The following is a 25,448-nucleotide window of genomic DNA, read 5'->3' as shown; positions in this document are numbered from 1 at the left end:
GACTTTGGACAGAGTCCTTAAAGAGCATTCACATTTTCGAAACCGTTCAATGTCCTGTAACCTTCTGCTGTGCTAAGAGGATTAGAACCAGACTGGTATGTACAGCATGAAGAAAGATAGAAAGATGCTATAACTGAAAGCTCAATTCTGTCCCATAAACATGGTACGTGCACAGCAAAACACCACCTTTTAAACACTGGCCTAGCAATGGTACAAATCATAAATGGCAAACATTTAGCTTTGATTTTGAGAAAGAAGTCTCTTTGAAGAGTATGTTAGGGAGCACTTCTCCTATAAAGAGTCACTAAATCCTTTTGCTTTTCTTTCTGTTTCTGTGTTGCTTCTTTTTTCAGTTCTCCAAGACCTTTAATTTCTTGCAAAACTTGTGAGGCTTGCCGAAGTTGTTCTACTGCCTCATTGAGCAATGTCTCTGCCATCACTGGGGGTCCGTTCCCCTCCTGGGCCTGTTCCAACCCTTCACGTAAAACCTTCTGCAGGAGTTTTTCTGCCTTTTCCCTTTCATTAGCAACTTTCTCCTCCATTTTAGCTAAGCAGTGATGGGAATCCTTGGGGAAACCTTGGCCTGGAAGTGCTCTCTGTGTATTTTTGGAATCAGACAGCAAGTCTCCCAGAGAAGAACTGCGAAGTTTGAGACCTGAAGTGCTTTCTACAGACGCTTTCTTCTCAATAGGTGCTTTTACACTCTCATGGCCTGTTTCTGTAGCTAAGGAAGTCTCTGTCTCTTCTGCTGAAGTTTGCTGTTCCTTCTCGGCAGAGGTTCTCCCATTTCCTTCTTCAGTTTCAGCTGTTGGGGATGTGGACTCTGCTACCTCGCTGGCTGAGATCCCATTCACCGGGGGCTTGGAGCTGCCAGACTCCAGGTCTTCCCAAACCCCAGCTTCCAGGTCACCATGGCTGGAGTTCATTGTGGCTAGCATTTTTTCTGACAGAACCTTAGGAGGAACAGGAGGCTAATCTCAGCAAGGTTGTCTTTGCTACTATCTCCTGATGATTTCAGGTCTTCTGCGTTTTTAGGCTCAAGGACTGGTTGGTCCCAAGCTACTTTTAGCTTGTCTGGCACGCTCTTAGGAAGAGGAATTGGAGCTTTTGCTATGCCCCTGTTGCTGACCTCAATGAGGTTCTCTCTGTTCTCCTCACTTGGTGCTTGGGATCCTTCCACATTCTCCTCTGGGCTTACAGAGTCCTCTTCCTTGGCATTTACATTGTCCTTTGATGCTGTGCCTTCCTTAAGCTTCTTATCTGGAGGCAACGGAGGAGACAGAGGTTTTTTATGTTCCTGGTCAGGAACATTGTTCTCTGCATCTTGGTTTTCTTTTGTGCCAGTGGGTTTTGTAGGTGGCATAGGTGGCTTTGGAGTTTCTTTCTGAGGTGGCACATTGTCACTTTCGCTGATAGTGGAATCAAAGTTTGGCGGTCCATTGTCTACTATATCCAGATCTAGTCGCAGGATACCGTCTGATGTACACTTGGCAGCCTGAAATATAAGAGCGAACTTTTTCAATATCTATCTCGTCATTAATCCTGTGCTCCATCCTTTAACTTGAGGTTAAAGTGCAAGACCCTCACAACCAGCATGGCAAGCGAGGGGTTGCTGCTTCACACATCCACCCCATTTATACTTACGTCTGTCGAAACTGCAAGAAGAATCTGACTGAAAACAAAACCGGTGCTCTTAAGAGCAGCTTTTTCTGTAGCTCAAGAGTAATCTATGGAGCTTACACTTCTTCCCTGCAGCAGCAGTAGCCAGCTCTACCAGCGTTAATCTGATAAGTGAAACCCAATGTGATCTGCTATGCTAAAATTTAATGAGCTATGATAATCACGAGTCCCAAATATTTCACCCAACAAAGAAGAAAGTTGGGTCAAGTCAGGTACATTGCAGCAAATCTTGAATGCATCAAGTGAAGCACTTCCATCCCCCTGCGTAGCCCCGCTTTTTCCCCAGAACAACAGGTTCTGTGAACGTCATGAGCGTTTTGCTGCCGAGTTATTTTCTGCCAGATGGTGCAGCAACTTGCACGAGCATATCAAAGCCAATGACCATAAGCAGTCAAGAATTAGGGCAAAAGCACAGAACTTATTTTACTACTTCCTTTGAGAAGAACGTCTCAAAGCCTGTTCCACAGTAACCTTACTTCTTGGTTTTCCTGTTGGTGCTAAGCGGTCAGCTCTGCCATATTTTAATTCTTTATCCTGTGGTAGCTGGATCCCTCTACTCCCTTCATTTACAACATGCCTACACCTGCTTTCTGCTTTTGGGACTGTCATATTTTCATTTGAACATATAAACCAAGTTGATCTTTAGATCGCTTGGCCAGTGATACTATTGTAATACCGTTGCCTTCTGCTTGCTTCCTCCAAGCTGATGTCATCCCTGTCTTACCGGGGCCAAGCCTCAGCTGGTTAAACCTCCTTCAAACCACAGGCTGTGTGCAAATCACTCTAGTAGGGGGGTTTTCCTAAAAAGGATGGACTTAGTAAAGACTTAGTAAAGTAATTGCAGCCTGTAAACTCAGTGCCCCAGGGGGAGAAATGCGGTGACAGTTCCTGTGTGAGGGAACCCAAAACCACACGAAGGCATAGCTGCAGCCAGGGCCAGACTCCTGCAGTGTAGGGAGTTTAGTTGAAGTCTCTCTTTGCCTTCCCAGCCCATCAGAGAGACGGAGGCAAGCTGCATCCTGGCAGCTTGGCCCTGACCTGTCCTCACCTGGCCTGCTTTGACACTGAAAACCATCGTTCATCCCATTTCCTTCACGACACTACAGCCAGCAGCCGTGATACACATCCTTCTGCAGGCTCTATCCCCTCCCTTTCTCCTCATTCCTGCCTCTGAATTTGTAAGCCAGTTTCCCCTGAATTTGGCTGAAGGTGAGAGGTCTTACAGGTATTAACCTCAGAGGTATCTTGTGAATTTAGTGAGCTGAGTAGGGGAGAGAGGTCTTTTTAGTGCCTAGGGAAGGGCTTCCTACCTTCCTGAACCTATATGAGGACACAGAGAATCCACACTTCATTGGACTGTTGTCATGTTTTCTTCTGCGGTTTTCTGGAGGAGTGGATGGGAATCTATGATTCATTCCCATGCATTTTTCTAGAAGAGACACTCTTCCTCCATTTCTATGCAAAGTAAAATGTCTTGAGGAATCTCATTTTCTGCACGGGTCATCTGAGTGCTGTGCAGACACATAAGTCAGAGTCTGGGAAGTTTGAAGAAAGAAGGTTTGATTTAAAAACCTTCCTTGGTTGAGATTAATGCTCTGCTAAAATATCAATCTGTCTGTGGCAACTTTTTCATAAATCACAGGAATCAAACATTAGTAAGAACCTCTCCCATAGAAATGAACTGCAGGTTTATTTTGTGGTGTTTTTTCTTTTTTTTTTTTTTTTTTAAGTGAGAGATCCAGAAAATCAGTTAAGAGTAGACAGACTAGTCCATAAAACTGCCTGGGAGAATAATGTATTCTGTTTCAGACCTAAGGAAAGTCTTGTAAGCTTGAAAGCTTGTCTGCTTTTTCCAGTTAGCTTAATAAAAAATACAGCTTCTCCCCACACACCGTGCAGTTCTTCTACCTTTAGACCACTGTGGCTACAAAATCATCACTTCTTAGAAAATAAATATAGAAGCTTCGGTCTCTTCTGATTAAACCAAAACTATAATGGCTCTCACCAGACGGTGAAGTAGCTCCTGCGTTATGGAAAGCTAAATATATTGTAACGTGTTGCAGCAACTACAGATCTATGGGATCCTGGAGCTTCGTTAGGGAGGTGCTGGCGCATCCTTCCCGGAGGAAGCTGTTTCCCTTGTCAGCTTTCTCTGGGCTCTCTCTCTACCTGGAGTTTTCCCTGGGGTTTTGTACCTAAGTGGAAGGAGCAGCTCTTGGTGATCCCAGCTGGGGAGATGGCTCACCAAGGGATGCACTCACCTCCTTTAGGTGACTTCTCGTGGGTGGCCTGCGTCCGTGGGTCATTTTCACTCTGTCCCGAGTTACGTGGTCCAAGGAAAGGCTCTCGTCTACTTTCACCTTCAAAGGGGAGAAGAGGAGGGAAAGAAAAAACAAAGAGGGTCATTAATTTCTCAAGATACGTCTGTAAAGTTCTCACTGTCACACATGAAGAGATGGAGCATTTGGATCCAGGAGGGTTTTGAATATTTCACCACTACAGTCTTCGCCTCAGACCTTAGTTACAGCTGGCATGCAAAGCCCTGCATGTACGTGATGGATATTTAAGGTATCTGTCCTATACTGAGCCGTGTTTATCTAAAAGACACTCCAAAGCAAAGCATCCAACCTTCAGAGGTTTGCGATGGCTAACCTCCCCTCTACCTACAGGGCAGGGAAGGAAGGACACAAGGCAGCTTTGTTGTCCTCGCTGCAGCCCAGGCTTGGACCGGCTCCTGCATGTGGCAGAGCAGAGCGTCGAAATTGCTGTTGCCATCTTAGAGGTGAAAGCTCATTAATAACAGTGACCTGACTGTGAACTGTATCAGCAGCGCTTCGTTACAGACCTTCCCTTCTACAGCTCTAATGACTGCAGGATGCTGAAGAGAAGGTGTGAGCAGTGACCTGGATTAATTGCAACTCTAGCTGAATTAGCACATTTGTTTCCTGGAATCAGATGAGAAATCCACTGCCTCCTGCATGTGGGGAGGGAGGTCTCTGTATTTCTGGCAGGTATTTCTCTGTGCTGGCTCTGTGACCGCCCACCCACCCGTGTTACGATAGCTGGGGGCTGGAGTCTGCTCCACGCAGAGGGGCAGCACCAGTGACCGGGGATGGTGAAACACCAGCGTGCCCTTGGTTTGCTGACCACCAGTTTGTACAATAGGAAAGCTGGCGAGGGTGAAATAGGGATTCAAAGCAAAAAATGGGTCCCAATCCCTGGCTGATATGGCAGAGTGGTTTTACAGCTCTTTCAGCGGAGAACAACTAATCCAAGCCAGCTGAGGGCTTGACCTGTTAGCTTGTGCCTGGCTTGTGCGGAAACACTTTAAATCTGAGGTCTGATCCGTACTGGAATGAATAGAATTAGAGGCTGGCTCCCTCTGAGAACCTGGGTCCTCGTAAGGAGGATAACCCCAGGCCATGTGGCAGGGAGGTGACCCGAGATCCCACCTTGCTGTGCTGCCGAAGGGTGTGCAGAGTCCACTGCCCACCGGAGAGCCACGCGCCGTGTCCCTGCAGGCAGCTCCAAGCCGGCGCGGGGTCGCTCCAGCAAGGGCTGAGCAGCATTGCATTACAGGACATCACATCTCCCACCCGCTGAAACATGAGAGCAGAGCTGGCTGCTAAGCTCTCTGCTGCTGGGTTTTATCTTCCCAGGCTGCTGCTGGTCCCAGCTGGTCCCTTTAATTCCATGTGCTGCTTCCCACTTGGTCCAAGGGCCTGAGGAACCGCTATACCCCACTACCAGCAAAAACCTGACACTGGGTGCCATTTGCTTTGGCAAAAAAGGAGCGTGTTCCAGCCTCTCCTCCTGCTTTTGCCCTCTGCTGAATAAAAACAAAGCCCAAGCTCTCAGAGTTCGCATCTCTAGCACCGTATCTGCAGCGCTTAGCCCTTTTCTCAAAACTTTTACTCATTGCTTCGGTTTCCTTTGCTAAACAGATCTTGCTGATTGCTTCGTCCCCTCATTACCCTGCCCATTTCTTCTTGAGTCATTCCCGTGATGGTGGTTTTGTGCACTTCCTTTCAGTTACTGAAACAACTGCAGAATAGATACAGCTCCTTTGGTTTAGTTCAGGGCTCATTTACAAGCTAACAGGGAGCGGGGCAAGGTTAGTCAGGCTCTAGGATGTGCAATTTTCATCCTTGGAGAATTTGGGAGTGCAGGTGTGCTGGGGCCAGCTGAGAGGCAGGCAGGTTTGGCCGGGGCCATGGAGTAACTTTCCACCAGACTTCTCTGCAGATTGCAGGCGGAATAGCTGGTGGACTGAGTCACTTCAGATTTTTCCAGTCTTGAAGACTGGGCTATGTCCTAACCAAATACCTCCATTTCCAGGCTGCTTGGTGCTGAGGATCATGGCAGTGTGAGGAACACAGGTCTCTCCAGCCTGCAGCCCCAGCTCTACGCAACTCAGCGCTGCAGCTGTTTCTCTGCACCAGCCGCTTCCATTGGGAGAGTGCAACACCCCTGCATTTGCTGATCCCAAACCCACTGAAGCCACCAGACCATCTCACACTGACTTTGGTGAGCTCTTGTGTCCTGTGGGCCTCCTGAGGAGATGTTAGCTCTTAGCAGCACAGACCATCCCTCCGGCACACCGTCTACTCAACCAGCTGCCCCTTCCTCCCTGCATCGAACCCCGGCCAGAAGACAGGGAAAAGCAGCAAGACATAGGATGGTGCAAACATCCTACACCACGAAGGTGTTCTACCTTCTTGGGCTGGGAACTGACGTAGCTACAAGCTCCCAGCCTGCGGGGATGCGACCTGGTTTGCCTTGAATACCATCTTTCTCTTTCCTTCGACCATGGCTGGCATGCAGGAAGGACAGGGAGCACGGGGGCTCAGGCAAGTTCTGCTTTTAGCTAAAAAAGCAACGGATGAGAACTGACACAGAAATACAGGAGTTTGAAAACTGTTCCTCTTACCTCATCAAATACTTTGTTTTTGCCTCTATTGATCCCTTCATTAAGAGCTTTTATCCATGATTCCTTTTCTTCCAAAGTTGGAGCTTGAAATTTGATATCATGAACCTGCAAAAGCAGAGAGACAATTTTTGCCCAAGCATTCCTTGCCAGGAACAGAGAGGTAGCTCTCTGCTCTCTGTGTATCACTTCAGTTTCTATATAACATCCAGTTCCAGCCTGTGTTTAAACTACAGATTCCTTTGCGCTTTGGCAAGTACTTCACATCATAGCTCCCATGAACAGGATTTTGTTATGCTGAACAGCTTGTTGCTGTAGTTTTATTTTTGCAACTAGTAACTAAAGTAGTAAGAAAGTAAGAGTTTCTTCCTTCTGCAAAACGCTCGGAATAGCTCTTAGAGCAGCAGCCAGTTGTACAGCGAATGGTCACACTGTGTATAGAGAGTCAGACTGAAAGTCCAAGTCATTTTGTCCTGGTTGAGATGCAATAAAGTACTTCAGCTCCAGCTTCCCCCGAGGCTGCAAGCAATGGGAAGGCTGCGTGCAGCGGGCTCTGCCTGTTTCCCTGTTCCTGCGGCTCTGCAGAACAGAACTGATACGGGAATCTGGGACTCTGACCTTGGCCGCACTAACCCCGACTCAGCTGAGCACAGACGTGATGAGGCATAAGAGCAATGTAAGTGAAAAAATTAACCGTATCTTTTTCTGTTTGCAAATGAAGAAATACAGCAGTGAACGCTACAGACATACACTTTCTGGGGTTTGAACAGCTGTCCTAAGAAGAAGGGAAGAGTTGGCCATACAAGAGGGAGCTGGCAAGAAGCACAGGGCCCAAATAAGGAGGGAGCAATGGGTGATTGCATGGCCTATCCTCCCTTCAGCCAGCCCTCCCCTTCCTCCAGGGCAGTCCCGTGGCTGTGCTCAGTGTTTCGAATCTCTTCTTGACTGCATCAGGAACAATAGGTAGGGTGTTATTTATTTCACTGCTGTGCTCTCTGAGCGCCTCACCGGTATTATGTAGCTTTGCCCCAAAGTACACTGTAGGTGAGAGAAATATCTTCACGTTACAGGTGGCTCTATGGCAGACTGGCTTGGATCCAAACAGCGCCATGTGGTGCCCTAATCTGCACTGCACAGGCACACAGAAATGCTCTTGTGCTAAAGAACATCATCAAAGCTGCAAAAATCAAGCACTTAAAAAATTAGACAATCCCAACCTCGCTGGGGCAGTCCTAACTCAGCCTGCTGTGCGTGTTCCTCCTAGCACCTAATGACAGGGGCAGCACTTCTTACTGAGCTATCCCATCCTGTGTTTTATCCTCATGGGTCAATATGTCTTATTGATTGCACTCTGCTCAAGCCCTGCCCTGAAAACAGAATTACTGATTCCCCCGACAATCTTTTCTTTGCTGCTTATCACTACAATATCTGGGGGCTTCACAAATTACTTTTTGGAGCAACTGAAATTATCCACCTCTTACAGGTGGGGAGGTGAGATACAGAGAGGCTCATCCAAAACAAATACTAGCTGGGTCTCTTTTGGAATAGTTTTTTCAGGTATTTAATGTCCTATAGGTATTCTGCACCTTCCCATTGCCTTCAAGAGCAGTTGTAGTTCCAGCCTTTTTGTAAATGAGGCCCCACATTCTGAAATCACAGCCGTGTCTACAGAAAACAGGGACTATATAAAATGAGGGTGATGAAGCTAATGGTGACTGACAGTCGAATGCTCTTAGCAGCTCCCTGTTTTGTTTATGGCACAACAAAGCAGCAACTGTTTTGGGTCTCAGCAACTTCTGAAGGTACCATCAGAAATTCTGTAGAACTAAAGCCTGATCTCCTTACACACACTCCCGCTGTTTAGCTAGAAACCGACCGCCCTTCCCTTCTGCATTTATTCTTCGCTTCAATGCCATGGTTTCACATCTGCACATCTCAGTGACAAAGTGCCAGACCCTCACAACCAGCACGGCAAGCAGGGAGTTAAGAAGCAATTTGGGGAAAGATTATTTGTTCAATTAGTTTGCACATAAGGTGACGGAACCACATGTCTCCTGAGAGCTCAGAGGAGAGGTTAGGGCCTGAACTACAGCCTGCTGCAAAAAGAGCCCTTTGTCTGGGGCGTAGAAGGGCCACTCTAACCAGGGAACCTAAGGGAAGGCAAGGCTCCAAAACAGAGCGACAGCCAGATTTTGTTTTAGTCCAAGCAGGCCTGTTTTTGTGTGTGCTTAAAAACTTTTTTTGTTTGGAAACGATTTTGCCCCAAAGCTTTGTGATTATAAAAGCTTATGAGAAAGCTCTACTTGTGAGCAGCTGAGCTGCTGCACTGCCTGGCAAAGACTTGGCAGCCTGCACCAGGGTTTAGAAATCTCCGTACATGTTGTTCAAGGGAAGGATTCCTGCCTCACTTCAAGCTTCCTCTTCCAGTGCCACTTTCTGTGCCTCATTCTCGGCCCCCGAATAAAGCCTCAGAGACTGTGACTAAGCGCTGGTGTCAGCAACCCTGGGGCAGGGCAGAGTGAAGCCTCGGGGGGATGGTTTGTCATTAATGAGAAGCTGAGATGTCCCTCCGGCATGCAACCCTCTGCCGCACGGTGTAACGCTTCACTTCAAGCTTCCTCTTCCAGTGCCACTTTCTGTGCCTCATTCTCGGCCCCCGAATAAAGCCTCAGAGACTGTGACTAAGCGCTGGTGTCAGCAACCCTGGGGCAGGGCAGAGCGAAGCCTCGGGGGGATGGTTTGTCATTAATGAGAAGCTGAGATGTCCCTCCGGCATGCAACCCTCTGCCGCACGGTGTAACGCTGACCCACCTCTGCAGCCACCCAAGGCAGACCCAACGGATGGTGAGGGAAAAAGACTTGTGGAAAGATGCTCCCAAGACGGCAGCAGAAAGAGCCCTCCAGTTTCCCGAAGGGCTGGGCGAGGGAGGACAAGCAGCACTCTGCGTGGGACCCCGCTCCCTGCGACGGGGCAGCGCGGGCAGTGCCACTCATGCTGCTGCAGCCCTGCTCCCTGCTTGCACAAGTCCCTGGGGCTGTGACGGACAAGGGACTAGCAGGTTCCTCCCAGTACACCCAGTTATCTTTTTGTTTGAAAACTTTTTTCTCCTTTTTAGAACAACGTCCGCAGACACCAAGGAAGCGTCATGCTGCTGGGGCTCTGAGGCTGATGCTCGGGGTGCTGCCGGCCAGAGTCTCTTGCCTTGCAGTCCCTCGTCTCTCTGCATCCATCTGTGGCTCGCAGCCTTGGCCACGGCACTGGGGAGAGAAGGCTAACCCAGCGCAGGGTGGACGCTCTCTATAAAGCAGAGGGCTGCGGAGAAGAGGCAGGAAGGAACTGGAGGTCTCAGTCCTGCCTGCCACTGGGGTTCTGTACACTAGTCTGAGACCCCCAGATCCTCTACAAACAAGAAACAAGTGAATTTATGTTGTCTGCATTTTTACTCATTTGAGTATTCAGAGATATCAGAGGATGCACCTGAAGATGGATACTCCCCACAAAACGTTAAGCAGGGTTTGTTCTCCAGCAGCAATTTAAGGAGAGAGTCAGTGACACCAAATCTAAGAGGACAGCAGGCACATTTGCTCTTCTTCTTGCTAAGCCAGCTGAGACTGAGTCATGCCATAAACAACAGGCTGGTATGCCAGGAAAAGCTGTCATGGCTAAACCTAATGGGATAGTGACTGTGATAATGAACATTGTAAGCCATGAATACAGACTACGCAATTTCCTGTCAGTTAACTCAGAGCACAGCACGGCCAGTCAGCGCCTGCTGAATCACTGGCTAGATGTCGTGCAACAAGAGGCTCACACACGGGTCACTGTCCGTGATGGCAGTGAGCACAGTGTCCCCGATTGCTCCGTGTCTTCTCGGAGACATCAGTCTCTTCAAGCAGTGACAGTCTCATGGCTATGCTGACCCTGCTTTCCAGGAAAGAAAAGTGTTCTGAGGGTCAGTCTGTTGTACCTGCACTAAATGATTTAACAGACAAGCTCTGGAGAACTGTATAGCTGCAATTTAAGACATTTATCAACACTAGCTCTTTGCTGAGCAATTCTGCTGGATGCTGATGATCTGCAGCAGAGGTGGGCGACAGAAACCTGTGCTTGCTCCTCAGCTGTTTCAGTGCAAAGCCTGCTGTTGGCTTCAGTTCAGTGAGACAGGCCTAAACTGGACTGTGAACTGCTTGTGAACTGCTGGTTTAGGTGTGGGAATGTGTTCCCTTCAGCTGACTTTTGGTACGGGGTGGTCACCTCCAGCAGAAGCCAGAGCAGAGCTGGGTCAATAATATCTTAAACTACCGAGAGTGCACCACAGTCTGTCTGCCAGACGTGAGGTCATCTCCTGCCTTCTTCTACATGACTTTGTCAGGTTAGATCATGGAGGGAAAAGTGGAAGCCAAAGGACTGTCAGTCAGGGAATTCTTGTGGTTTTCTGCAGCTGAACCAAGAGCTACCTCATCCCTGGGAATAACGTAGCATCTCTGCCAAACTGGCAGACCCCAGGAGCAGACTCCTCCATGCACAGGGCAAACGTGCCTCACCGCGATCTACTGCAGCTTCCAGGCTGGGCCCCTGCTGAAGGCAGCTGCAGGTACCTCCAAAGTCTACTAAGGGAAAAATAAGCAATGGAAGTTTCCACCCGTGACCGCAGGTGTGGAGTTTGTGCCTGGCCGTGCTTAGGAAAGGACGCATGGGGAGCTGCAGTGCTTCCTTACTACCACCCTCTTTCTTCCCATTCTTAAGGCTTTCAGACCCGCTGAATACCAGACTTGTGCCAATCTCTGTAGTTTCTAGGCCAAGTTTACACCAAGCATCATTTACACTGCTTTTTGCATCGTGACTATGTTTTAAAGTCTCCAGGCCAAGGTTGCTGCCCTTTCTTACAAGCTCAGCTCTCTGCATCCAACAGTTTTCATTTAATTGCTGTGGGTGGCATGAAGCATTTGAGATTTCTAAGCAGAACGGGTCTTTTGCACACTTCCAGCTTCCTTCACTGAAGAATCGAAGCTCAGGGGCAGTGCTTTCTTTCAGTTCCATACCAGCGCAGGCGTGTGACATGCTCATATTGTCACAGCTTAACAAAAACGTCATCCTTACAAACAGGGCAAGCAGAATCTGGGGTACATCCATCAAAGACCAGTATTTAGCAAGGCAACTTATTTATTTGGGTGCAACTTTAGCTGCAGAGTAGTTTTAACTGACTGATTCATCTCCTCTGATCTTCAAGAATATCTCATCCAAGATTTTAACTGGGATTCCCCTACAGCTAAACTGGGCCCCCTGTATTCAACAGGGAAACTCCTATTTGTACACTGAAACAGAACTGGCCCTTCCTAGCTTGTTTATAAGTCCCACAAACTCACTGGCTTTCTGCATTCCTCACCATCGTGCTCAGGAGAGGGGGCAAAAAAACCCTAGCAAGATCTGGCAGGGCTTGGCAAGGCAGCTCACAGGGTGATTTTAAACTGTGGATGGCAGCAAGCCTCCCAAATGGAAAATGTTTAGCTGATCTATATCGCCACAGCTGCAATTTCAAAACAGAAGAAGGACAGTTGTGTACATTGGCCTCCTAACTGGAGCCTGTTCTAACATCTGCCAAAGTATGTTGTGTGTCAACACCCTCACCAGATTCCCAGCCAAAAGGAGGGTGGGAGGGGAGCTAAAAACAGGGAACTTTTCACTTATAAAAGCCCTTCCTTTCACCAAAAGAGCCTTATAAAAAGTAGCCTCTATCTAGGTCTCCATTTAATCAGTGGCATGAAAAACAGGGGAGCTGTAAACTTGCCAACATGCCAAAAGGATGAAGTTACCCTTTCGGGGCAGAGTTTGGGCATATCTTTCTCCTAGCAAGAAATGAAAGGTTTAGGAACAGGTCTCACACCCTGTATTGATTCATACAGCAGTGCAGAGACATATGCAGCCATTACACACTGCGCCTCTCCCAGTAACATACTCGCAGTATATTCCTACTATGTAATAATTCCTGCTATGCCGCCCAGCTCTGAGCACACAGGCTTTTATTCACCTCCCTGGGAGTAGGTGTGCACTTGTAGTTATTGAGCCACCCCCTAGAAAACACACCAAGCCTGCCAGTTTTAGCCACTTTCAATATAAAATTGACATTATTTCTGATTAATCAAGTTAGAAAACAAACGCTAAACCTCCACTCAGGCTGGAGAGCCTCACTGCTCTGGGATCCGGTGCTGAGCAGGAGCTCACTAGCCCAGGGTGCAAAGTCCCTGGCTACCATCACTTTGGTGCATGGTGCTTAATACCACTTTTCTCCCGATACGGACTGCGCCTACTTGCAAAACGAACATCATTCACCTTCTCTCTCCACCTCCACCCTGGTCTGTGTGAGTGTTTTGGGGCAGGACAGTCCTTGTCTTGTTGTTTTGAATGAAGTTTAGCACAATGATGCTCTGAACTCAGCTGGGGTCTTATTATATGAATAAACACTAAGTGACTGGAGTGAAAGAATAAGCAACAATGACAACAAGGACTAAACAATCTCCATTTATTTAAACAAAATGGAGATGAGGGAATGCAGGCAAGTTGGTATTTTTGCCCGTTCATATTCTTATGGAAATGAATATGTTTTGTCTCTCACAACCTCTCAGATTTACATGGGGAGATTTAATAAGATCTCTGATGCCAATAAAATCACATTTAATTAGAATGTAAGTCAAAGTGCAAGGCTTCAGAGTAACAACAGAAGCATCTTAGCCCATAAAGAAGCTGCAACGGATAGCATGTAAGTAGGAACTAAAGAGAACTTCCAGAGATGTGTAGTGATGATGAACCTACATAGGAAGTAAGTCAAGCACATCCTTGCATGCAGTCAGTGCTCAGCTGGATGTATAACTTCTTTGCAACACCAGCCTGGTTGTGAGGTTCTGGATCTAAACAGATGCTGCGCAGGACGCTAAAGATGCAGAGTTTTATGAATTCTGCAAAATAAATCTTTTCTCCTAGGAACTGTTTGGCTGCAAGTAACTTTGGACTGGAGTTTCTCAGATCAACAGTTCCAACTCCGGGAACTGTCTCAGTACATGGATCAGGATCATTGATTTCACTGGAACTTAGGCAAAGCTACAGCATGTGCAGCTGGGACAGGGACACTTCCTCGCCCAGAGCACATGGGGGAACCACAGGGAATGGTCATTCTCCACTGTTCAGGGAGTACTGGAAGAAAGAAAATGATAAGGCAGGAAAAATAGCAAGAGGAAAAAGCTAAGTCGCAGAAAGACCCTTTCCCCACCACAAGAAGAAAGTCTACAAGACAGTAGCGTTCCTCCTTACACACTGTAGACCATTCACAGCCACAGGTCATTTCTCCCAGCTGCCAAAGAGCTAAATCTCAGAGCATTTCATCTGCTCTGGGCACAGCTGTCTGGGAACTCATTTTGGAGTCTGCAGGCTTGAGGGTGATGAGAAAGGCAATCCTACCTTCTTACCCGGGGAGCGGATTAAAATGAAACGGTTTTTCTTTTTTAGTAGCGCACGGAGTTCCTGGCACTTGTCATAACTCTCCAGTTCCACTGTTTCTATGCACTTCTGTTCATCCTGCAGAGAAGGAATGAAACATTAGTATGAATAGGAGGCACTGACATCAATCATATACCATCAAACTCTGCACGTCTTCCCCTTGCATCTGTCTAAAAGCTCTTCTGCCTTAAAAATAACCTGCGTGCAGACAGCAAGCCCCCATAAATCAGGCTGGCATCTCGCTAAGAAAACACCCTAATCTTTAAGCTACAGGCCGATTTGTGGCCAGTGGTCCACAGTGGCTGAGCAAATACCATGTTGTGGACAGTAACCCCAGCCTCTGCCATCTCTTGGCCTCATCCAGGGATCTGCAGCCAGAAACAAGGTGGGAAGGTCCTTGCTCATCATCCTGCCCCAGCCACAGGCTGAGAATGTGCTGTCAGTCCTGGCATAGGAAGGAGGAATAACGTGATGTGCTTTTATAAACCTTCCTGGCATAATCTCTGAGTGCTCTCCAGGCTTCCCCTTAGCTTGGCGACACTGCTCCTCCCCACAAGGAACGCAGGGGATGTTATTCTGCTTCTTCCCAGGGAAGACGACGCAAGCATCATGACGGTCCAAGCAGCTCCCCAGGAAGCCCAAGGCAGAGCAGGGATAAGAGGCGAGCCCTGCCGCCGCGCCGAGCCTCAGCAAGGTCAGCGGGAGCCACGTGCGACTGGGACACACTCCTCTTGCAGCCACGCTCTGAGCTGTCAAAATGCTTAGGATTGGAAATACAGTCCCATACAGCCAGCAAAACTGTCAGGGCCAGCATCTCAGTGGGGAATATTTATCTCTGGTGTATCTCCACTGATGACTGCCGGCCGCGATCTTGGCTCGTTTCTCCCAGTAACATAACTAAAATTCCACACGTGGTGCGTGGCTCAGTTCAGCTGCGGAGCACCATCCCTAATAGGAATCGCAGCGTAACGCTGGGCAGATAATATTCTTCATGTCTCAGTAGCCCAGAAGAGACCAAAGCTCCCTTTTCCTAAGCATTACACAAATAAGCAGTGAGAATCGCAGAGCAGTTCTTGTCGGTAAAATGCTACAGTCAGCATGCCTCATGAACCTCTCTATTACCATCCTAAATTAAAACCGCTGGCCATGACCATCCCCAGCTCAGGCTCCACTCCCAAGGCAGCTCCTCGTACCTGTATGAGTTTGTATTTAGCAATTCGTGTAGCGGAGAGGGGGTGTGGGATGAGGAAACGTGTCGTAGCCAGGAAGCTGCTGCGTGGCTGGAGGCAGGGATGGAGAGTTCAGAGGGAAGTGGGCTGCGGGGAATTTCCTCCCTTTACCACTTGACATTTAAGTCGCTGTGCAGAGCTCAGGCTGTGCTTAGGTTTTTTTAACCCTCCTATCTGGGGATGGGGGCCCGGCAAAGCCGGTGCCGGTATGCAGAGCAAGTTCTGAGCTACTGAGGGATGTCTGGATCTAATTTAGGTTTATTATTGTAATGACATTACTGTTTATTTCATTTAACACTGAGTAGGTGAATGTGACCAGAGAACTGGGAAAATGTACGCTAGGAGAAGGAGATAAATCCTGCCCAAACCTAAAACCTAGCAGATAAAATCCTGCTGACGTTCTGAGCCCTTTGAAGGCACAAGGCTCCTGCTGCAATCCTGGTATTGCAATGTCACTGCAAAAGGACAGGGATGGAAATAATAACCCCTCAGTGGCCAACAAATGACAGAGAAGGGTGAGGTCAGGAATACATGCCTCGGGGATGGGTGATCTCATCCTGGCCTTTGGTGGACGACCGCCCACATGACAGCACTGCCGCCCGGCCGGTGCGGTTACCAGCTCCGACGTGAAGTTTGCTGGGCTCAGGATGTAGGCGGCTTGGCAGCGCGCCGACCGGAGACCAGCACGAAGACTCCTGCCCGCCCTCCCGCTCTCGAGAGCGGCTCTGTCCCCGGCAGAGCCCACTGGCTCCATGTCACCCGCCTTGTCCACACCATCCTTCCTGCCTCTTGGAGGGGAACCTTCCCTCTGATCCCATGCAAGACATCCTCGACTTCCTAAGAACAGCGGAGCACCGAGCTGGAGGACGAGAAGGACTTGGCAGGGTGGAGAACTGTGTTTTTGCCCTGACATTGTCTTTCGGCACCCAGCTGCCCCTCTCCTCCCTGGGGAGGCTTGGGGGACTCTGGGCTGGCCAGGGAACAAGGGCAGCGAGGATGGGGACATGCAGGACCCTGCGTCCCAGGGGCACTGTGCAAGCTATGGCTCCTTCATCTCAGAGACTTGAACTTCTCAAGTAAGTTATCCTCTTCAGGGAGGGCGGGGAAGAAAGCAGCCAGAGAAATAAGAAAAACTCCATGTCTGAGGGCAAAGGAAAAGCATCTGAGTTCAGGGAGCACCAGAATGGGGCTTTTGTTTCTGTTTTACCCTTGGCATGTAGCCATGCCCTCTCTGTGAGCCTACCTGGGTCACAAAGAGATCCTTTATGTTTGCCCTGCACCACCAAGGTAAAGATCGAAGGGCCTGATCCTGCCACAGGTCTCCAGGTCCCATCAACCTCCTGCGACCTGGAGGATACTTAGCATCACGCAGAGACAAGGTCGCTTCCAGAGTTCTGCCCCGACACGTGGGTCTCAGACATGTGTTCTGGACAAGCTCCTGCTCCATTTGGTCTCTGGTGTCCCAAAGAAGTTAAAGCAATCCTTTTACATCGTCCTGAGACTCAACAAAGGTTGAGTCCTCACTCGGTGGTCGCACCTCCCTGCAGCACACAGCTCACAAGGTTGTCCCATGTCCCGATCAAGGCAGGGAATTCCCTTCACCTTTCTCTTTTCCTCTACAGATTTTAGGGAATTGTTTTTTAAATTGCTTTCGTGCTTGCTGTAAGGGACAATCAATAAGACACTTAAAATCCTGGTACAAAACCCCTACATTCATGATTTAATGCAGAAAAACAATTCCATTAGCTATTTGTGGAGCAGACGCTGCGACTTAAACATGTATGTAAGGTTGACCCTTAAGAAGAAAATTACTAAACATCTAAACATATTAATGCATGTACTTAATCAAAGAATCACACTTGGCAAACAATTTCCTTAATGAAAAGTTGATAAAAAGGGGAAGAAAGACCCACTGAAATTTTTATTTATATGAAGGTATAATCTCCAGCAAAGACCTCTTCACTGACACACGTTCATGGGCTGTGACCCTCAGTGTACAACGTCTAGACTGCCCAAAATGATAATTAACTTCTCCATCCGAGGATCTCAAAGCATTTTAATAAATCACTTTTGGGTATATATTGCTATCACTTTACCAGGGGCAAAATGCAGATGTTAACTGCAGGACTGTTAAATGCTGAGTGGATCCTCTGGTCTCTAGAAGCCTCTTTGCCTAGCAGGTTTTTCCCCTGTCAAATAATACACTTAAAAAGACCCCCAAAACAACAAAAAACCAACTCTAACCACTAGCTGCACTGTTTAGGGAAAAGAAACCAAACCCAGGACTGATGCTTTCTAATCCATGGAGCGATGATACTGATCTGTGTGGCCTCTCTGCACAGGATTGCCTGTTCTTCAGATGCTCTCTGTACTTCTGGAAGGCTTAATTTTTATTCTTGCAAGAATATGCAGAGAGAAGACAAGAAACCCCGCTAGAAAATAACCTGCCCGCTTGGTTCTTAGTTTACGTGAGGGTACAGATGTGGACTGCTGTAGATAGAGGCACAGCAGGTAGCAAGAAATCCATCTCCCTTCATTCCACATCTGCTGAAAGAAACCTGAAGCCCGGTGGGATGACTTTCACCCCCCATCTGCTCCAGGTAATACAATAGCCATTTGCAATTTGCCTTCCGGAGGTAGCTCCGCTTTAAACCAAACCCAAAGCTTGCCTAACACATGCAATATGGGAAACACGCTCCCAGGACTGGTCAGGAGCACATTCCAGGAGATTGCTGTTGATGATAAATACAGTATTTGTGTTCTGCTCCCTGTATTTTCCGGTGACACAACGTTACTGCCTGCATCTTGTGTTGGCCATCCCTTCTGCTCTTGTTTCGCACACACAAACCTCGGCTGCAAGTGCAGCCAGCCTCATGCAATTGCACAAACAAGCGTGCCTGCATAGGAAACAACTGCTAAAGGCAATATTAGCACCTCTTCGCGAAGGGCTCCAACACACGAGGGACTGATAAAAGCACAATGAGTCCAAGTCACTAGCTCAGTTCCTGGAAATCTGATGGGCTCAGACCAGCTGAAAGACTCAGCCTCTAAACCTGCCCTCCCCCATGGAAGCTGACCTCCCTCCCATTTAACCCATGTAGGTCTAACCTAGGATACATACGGAAAGATGCTTGTCTTTCTGTCACCTGAGGGTTTATCTCCTTTCTTTTTCTAGGGTCCCAATTCAGCAAACACTGAACAATCCCATTTAAAGATGTTTCAGCCTGAGGATGATCTGGGATGCTGTGTCTGTCTACAGGGTCACACAAAGCAGAGCAGGTACGTGGAGAAGGTCCAGTGGGGAAAATGGCAGCTGGAGCTCCAGAAATAAAAGCCACCATAGCACGCTGCACCACAGACTCTCCTTTGACATTGGGCAAGGCCCTTCTCATCTCAAAAACTCAGTTCCCCAATCATAAGATGGAGACAGCAACACTGCCCTAACCTTACTGTATTAAAGGAAGATAAATACAGTAATAAACATGATCTGCCTCAATTCTGTGGCAACGGGACCCCTCCTGAGTGCAGAAAATTGCCATTTCCTTTAGTTCCCCTGTAGTAAGTCTGCACAATCACATGCTATCCTATTGTGCTACCAGATAATTTTGTAGCAATTTCCTCTCCTAAGACATTTGACTTCACTGTAAGCCAGTTTAATAGCCTATAGATATTAACATGATCCCTTATTTACAATAATGGGACCTTGTAGCTACTGCAGCTTACAGATGCAATTTATTACAGGATGTTACCACAATCCGCAGGCTACCAGAAAACGTTATGCCTGGTTGTTACAAATGCCATTTTCCTTGTTGAGATAATAAAATAACCCTTTAAATGATTGGGATTTTTCCTTCTTCTGAACGTCTGTGAAAATTAATCTTACTTTAAAAGCCTCCTTTTCCCCTGTGGTCATGAGAGCCTCCATATATCTTGTTTTTAAAGGCATGCCCTTTAAAAAAACCTACGTCATGTTTATAGATTTTGAATCTGCGAGTTCCTGGAGCTTCAGCTGGAGTCAACAGGTGTCCGGGGCACTGGGAAGCAATCCGCAGAGAGTCTGTTTCCAGGACCAGGCTGCATCTCTCTGCCTAAGAGAAACCCCCACCGCTTTGCCTGCCTTCCAAGCTGCTCATCACCTGACATTAACTTCTCATTTCGTTATTCTTGCACTCTTCATGACATTTCAAAACTAAGAACAAACGCCTCCGGAAAGCTTTGGGATTCGGGAAGAGCAGGAGGGTTCAGCATATGGGAGGAGGTAATACCCTTTAACCTAAACTGTTTAAAACAAATCTTCTTTATTAGGCAACAGTATGTTTTTAGAAAAAGAGAACCAAACTCATTTGTCAGTCCTGTTCTTCCTGAAACCATCACAGCAATGCAGCTGCTGAAACATTTCCCCATTCTTCTTCCCTTGACACACTGCACAGAAGCTTTACAGGATTTTGGTTTTATATCATCCTGATGCCCACAAATGACCCAGATCCCCCTGTGTCAGACACCGCACAGGCACGTGGTCCTCGTGCGGTGAGAAATGCTCCTCCATCCTGATGCACGCACGAACTTCAAGCCACCGTACACCAGCAAGGCTTAGACTTACCCACCCCTAATCTCAAACCTCTCTGGGTTGTCACTTGTGCTCTGCACTGTAATTTCTAACTTTTGGGGCAAACTCTGCTCTTGCAGAAGCCCCTTCCAGCCCAGGAACCGAGGGCCTGACTCGGGGAAGAGCCACCTTTGCAGCCCAGCAAGACCAGCCCTGCACTCTCCATTCTTCTCACATGAAGATGCAGGACAGATTTGGCTTGGCTCTTATTTCTCATTTGATTGGAAACAGCTCTAAATGAGGCCATGAACTTAAGGCACACAATTTATCTAGGGAAGTCCAGGACAAGGTTCCCAGGGGTCCTTCGCTCAGTGCTGGCTTGAGTAAAGGGAAAGGATGAGCCAAATCCAGACTGTGTCCCTGCTTAAGGAGGACAGCAAGCACTCACAATCTCACTCTGCCTCCATCGGTGGCTAAACGAAACCCTGACGAGTCTGGCTAGCAACAATTTGAGCTGCTTGAGGGGTGCCAAACAGCTGCAAGGTTGCCTGCCGTTCCCTCAAGAGGCAGGTGGGAAGTCAGCCTGCTACAATCCAGTTTTATCCTTTAAACGCCAAAAACGCATCGCACATATCCTGCTTCCGCCCAAAGCTTTGCTCTGTTCGCCTTCTCACAGGATGTCCTGCCCCCTCTGGTTTTTTTTTTGGCAATGGCACTGTCAAAATATTTACTGGCTAAAATATTTATAATATATAATATACTCTAAAATGCAGCTGCTGTCTCTTCTTTATAGCATTGACCCTTCCTGGAGATAACCGGAGAAGCTCTTTTGAAAGGAATGGGCTAGAGGGAAGAGTGAAAAACACAGTGTGTCGCCAAGGGCCTGATCCTGCCCCTCATTCAAGGCCGCTAGCTGTGACCGTACCTCATCCTCATAGACCACAAGCTGTGTTTTCCGTAGCTGGATGTAACGATCCTTCCACAATCCCAGGAGCCCCCCACTGCTTTTCTTAATCCAGCCGTATTTCTCTGCGGTCGGAGCAGACTTTGGTTTCTCTGAGACCTCCTCCTTTGTATCCTGCAAGGACAGAAGGGAGAAGGAATTACGTCAAAAGCACTTTCCATTCATTTAATGAAGGTCATCAGAAAGCCTGCCCAGACAAGACCTCAGGACCCACCACACGTGGTCCCTCCCCACCACATCACATGGGACAAGACTGGCATCTTCCCGAGGAAAACTCAACCAGCTCCCACCCCAGAGCTGCCACAGGACCGGGGAGCGGGCATGGACCCTGGCCATCCCTGGGGACACTGCTGGGATGGCAGCAAATCCACCTTGCTCCGCTGCTTCCCCAGTGGCTCCGCTCCCCCCTCTGCAGAGGTACTCCCCGCTTGCTGTGCACCAAGTGCTCCCTGAAAACGAGCACCCTCCTTTCCGATTTGCTCCACCAGCTCTCTGATGAACCCCAGCGGGACGGATCCTGCTGGCATCAGTAGCAACGCTCATATTTTAGCCCACGGCCACTTCTGCAAGCTTCTCCTCTAGGTCTCTACGTTTGGTCATCACCCCCAAACCAACTCCCGTGGGCAAATCCATGGCATGAGGGCCAGGACTTCATCACATCTGCACTAAAATGTTCCCGGCAGGCTCCTGCGTGGTTTGCAGGCAGAGGAAAGGACCGGCAGAGAAGGCAGCACCAAGAGTGGGGTTTTCTTTTTGTCCTGCCTTTAGCTCCTTGCTGTTTGCCACAGCCCGCTCCCACCTGCCCGCAGCAGCACGGGGAGCCCCAGCATCCTGCACTGGGAGGCTGCTGGATTTCCAGGCCTGGTAAAAACCAGGAGATGCATAACTTCCCTGCTTTGAAAAAAACATCAGAAATATCCAATATCAATATTCTCATCAAAACGGAGACAGGAAACCTGAGACGAGGAGCAGGGGCAGCCAGGCTTATTAGCTGACTGCCTTCACCAGCAGACTCGGTTAAAGATGAGAGTTTTCCTCCCCTCCGGTGCGCTGGAAGAACCTTTGCAAAGGTGGGATCCCCGTTTGCCCCCCTCGGAGCACCCCGCTGCTCCCAACACCCCGTGGACCCCTCAATAAGCCTCTTTCCCCAGAGCAAGGCAAGGGGAATCCCTCGCTGAGCCAAATCCCCTTACACAAACACCTCGCCAACCTTGTGACTTGCAAGGAGAGGCCAACCCCAAATCCTCCAGCGTCCTCCCAGGAACCCCCCGACTCCATTTCCTCCACATCCCCATGCGTAGTAGCAGCAATCCCGCTGCAGAAAGGCAGCACATTTGCACAAACCAAGGATGCACGACAAAAGCAGAGCCCCAACCATCTCCAAATAGCCCTCGCTAGCTGCTAAATGAAACCTTTTCTCGTAAGAAAAAAACCCCAAACAAAACAAACCGGAGCGGCTGGAGCTCAGACATCATGTTTCATAACACGAGGAAATCCCACGTGCATGGAAAGGAGTCGGAGCTGGACACTCCTATGGCCAGAAGGGAGTGAGGACAGAGCGAGGGAGTACAGATGAGCTCCAAAAATTCAGAGGAGAGCCTTGCTAATAAATCTGTTTTCATGCACCAGACTCCCAACGAACACGCCCTTGGACAGCAGCTGCCATCAGGGTGAGCTGTTAGTCTAAAGAGGGAACTCACACCCATAAAAAGAGGAAAAACAAATTCAATATCCCATGCACCCGCATTTATCCCAATCCCTGCTAAGGTCGGGAAGAGGCTTGGCTTTGCAGATAGGCTCAGGTGCAGTACGAGCACAAAAAACTCAAATAAACCGTGTATCATCTAAAAGAAAATCAAGCGGAAATCTGTAACAACCTTGGCACCCTTTGTAGAAGTTATTTCGATTGTACCAAGCTGTGTTTGAAACCACCACAATACAGGATGACAGAGCATGAAAAAGTTTTCCGGGAAATGAGGGGTACTGTGTGGGTGGTGGTTTTTTTTTTCCCAAACTTGACTTTTTAGGTTGCCAGGAAGTTGTATTCAGTTGTGATCTGCGACTTCAGCAAACATCAATTGCTGCACAAATATAGACCTGCTGGTTTCCTGAGCGAGCACCCTTTTGATGTCATTTTTAGATAATTGGGCACGGACTTTAACCTCCCTCGTAGCAGTTTTGCATGGATGTAACTGTACGAAGAGTTTATTTGAGTGATTGCAGACCAACAGCTGCCAAGATGTTTTTACTCCTTAAGTTTTTTTTTGCTTTGCATATGAATTTTTCCTGCTCTTTTTCCCCACCTGGCAGAAAGGCTATCTGAAATCACATGGCAAATATGTCTATCCGTGGCCTCTCCTGGTGCTCTGCAGAGTGAAAACTACCCCATCTCCTCTGGTTTTAAAAGAAAAGTACTCCCTGGGAAGACACAGCACTTAACATCTACCAACCTGCCCCAGTAACCGCTTTGGTTGGAGTTCGGGCTCATGCCTGGACTTCTGCGCAAGGCAGAGCTGCAAAGCTAGGGCAGAGCTCGCCTGGCAGCCTGCGCTGCCTGCGAGGGCCTGCTCCCCGTGGGCTGGCCGTACCCCCCTCCGTGGCACTGCAGGGTGGCCTTGCTGCTCACCCTGTCCCCAGACCACTCGGGAGCCCTGGTTGGAGCCACCCGCCTGGAAGGAGCCACGCATGGGGTTCCCTCCACACCGGGCAGGGCTTCCCGGCTATGCCGGCATCTGGGAGCATCCGCAGAGAGGATCCGTGACTCCGAGCCCCCGACTGCCCCAGCTGAGCGGCCCAGGAGAGGGAAGGCGAGATGAGATGGAGAGCGCTGGTCTCAGCAGATGACAGCAGCCACGAGCAAAGGGCTCTGTCCCCCGCACTGCGCAGGAGCCACCTGAGCCCGAGCTGCCCGGTGCCTCTTCCAGTCCCCCCTACAAGATAGATGTGATGGGTGCGATCCTGCGCTCCGAGGGTGCCGGAGGCTGCTGAGCTGCCCGGGCTCTGGGTCAGCAGCTCCCGCCTTGCACGCACACAGCACGTCGCAAGATGGGGGTGCAGTTGCTGTAATCCCTCGCCTGCAGGTTAAGGGCCTAAAAAACAGATGATGCAACTTGACCATTTGTTCCTGCGAAAGCAAAAAAAGAGACGGTGCCTGACATTTTTTCTGGATTATTTTTATGGCCGAATCGGGAAGGGGATGCTGGCCAAGGAAAGGCACCGAGATTAGGGCTTTGTGTTCGCCCTGCGCTCTCTGCTTACGATTCCACGACTAAAACTGGAGCATGGCACAAAGAGATGAGTTGCTGTTGTTAATTCAGCTTTACGTGGGTATTCCTTCTGCAAGAAATACTAAGATATCCTTTCTGGGATGCTCTTGGGCTAGATTCATTCCTGACAGTGTGTGAATCCATGAGAAGAAACCCACTGGCATCAGCCAAGCGAGCCAGCATAAACGAGGGAAGAATTGAGTTATCCCGTTGCTGGCTCACGCCAAAGGCATCGCTCCCAAAAACCAATCCATATGAGTCATTTTTGCAATTTATATCATGGTGGCATTAGAAGCGAAACATGAGTTTCACTTTTCCAGCCTGGTTTAGGCTCACGTTTCACAGCTCAGCAGAGATGCCAAATTAGGGGGACAGGACAGCTTTTCATTTAACAATTAGGTGGCTGTTTCTCCCCTCCCCTGTCCCTGGATTTTAAGGGCCCATACACCCACGTACTTTTCATGTCTTTAACTAAAAAAACCCGAACAGTTGAACCGCGCTGGTGCTTTTACAAGTTACAAGTGCACAGAAGCGTCTTACCCAGTTACAGTAACTTCATTTAAAGCAAGCAACTCCTTTATCACATACTCCTCTCTAGCAAGACACGCGGATGAACGCCTCCCAGGAGACAACCTGCATCTCCAGACCTCCACTCTTCTTCTCCCCTTCCACGTTATCGTCCAAGCCCGGCTGTTAGCGCTTCCACTTCTCCCTGACCCACAGGAGCAAAACCGTCTCACTGGAAATAAACTGCTCAGATCCACGTGAAACTTGGGAAACTGCATCTGACGCCCCCTCCCGAAAGCAATCACCGGAGGATTCATTTATCGTTAACGAAGAGCGGCCGGTGAGCCGGTCGGTCAGCGCTGGGGAGGCAGCGGGGCAGCCGGAGCCCTGCCAGCCCTCCTCGCTCCCGAACCCCAGCGACCGCTGCGAGGGCTGAGGTGGGTGCAAAGCCCCTTCGGCTGGCGGGCGCCTGGTGAGCACGGACGCCAGCTGGAAGCAGTTTCTCTGCTGTGGATTAATTTCATGGATGCCGGTGGATAATAACAACTCTCAGTCGCTACTAACTTGGGCTGCTTTGCCGTCTCCCACTGTTTTAAAAAAGCTTTCATTCTTGCCACAAAATGTTGGGAACTGAAATAAGGAGCGGGGGGAGAGACAAGCCACAGCTACCGGCATCGCGTGTACTAGAGCCTGAAGTCCTCCCGCCCTACCGAGAGCTTTCTTTGTGCATGAGCAGCTAAATCTCATTTAAGGAAAGGAAGCAGGAATAATTGCGCAGCCAGATGAGGGGAGAAAACGACCTGTTTAACTCGCTAACAAATTTGTGGCATCTTAATC

At 48.8% G+C, this 25,448-nt stretch overlaps 1 protein-coding gene across 1 annotated transcript; it reads right to left on the bottom strand.

Annotated features, from left to right (window-relative positions):
- Positions 1 to 275: 275 nt before the first annotated feature.
- Positions 276 to 20,952, bottom strand: PLEKHO2 (pleckstrin homology domain containing, family O member 2; the record flags this gene model as incomplete). The annotated part of the gene is given in 6 exon segments (XM_009573856.1): positions 276 to 973; positions 976 to 1,495; positions 3,942 to 4,040; positions 6,611 to 6,715; positions 14,061 to 14,177; positions 20,800 to 20,952. Coding segments are annotated over 6 exon segments (1,692 nt in total), but the record flags the coding sequence as incomplete, so codon positions are not given.
- Positions 20,953 to 25,448: the final 4,496 nt, after the last annotated feature.

Source organism: Fulmarus glacialis, unplaced genomic scaffold (assembly GCF_000690835.1).
Source record: "Fulmarus glacialis isolate BGI_N327 unplaced genomic scaffold, ASM69083v1 scaffold15493, whole genome shotgun sequence".
In the NCBI taxonomy this organism is placed as follows: domain Eukaryota; kingdom Metazoa; phylum Chordata; class Aves; order Procellariiformes; family Procellariidae; genus Fulmarus; species Fulmarus glacialis.
This window is presented reverse-complemented; position numbering and strand designations above follow the sequence as displayed.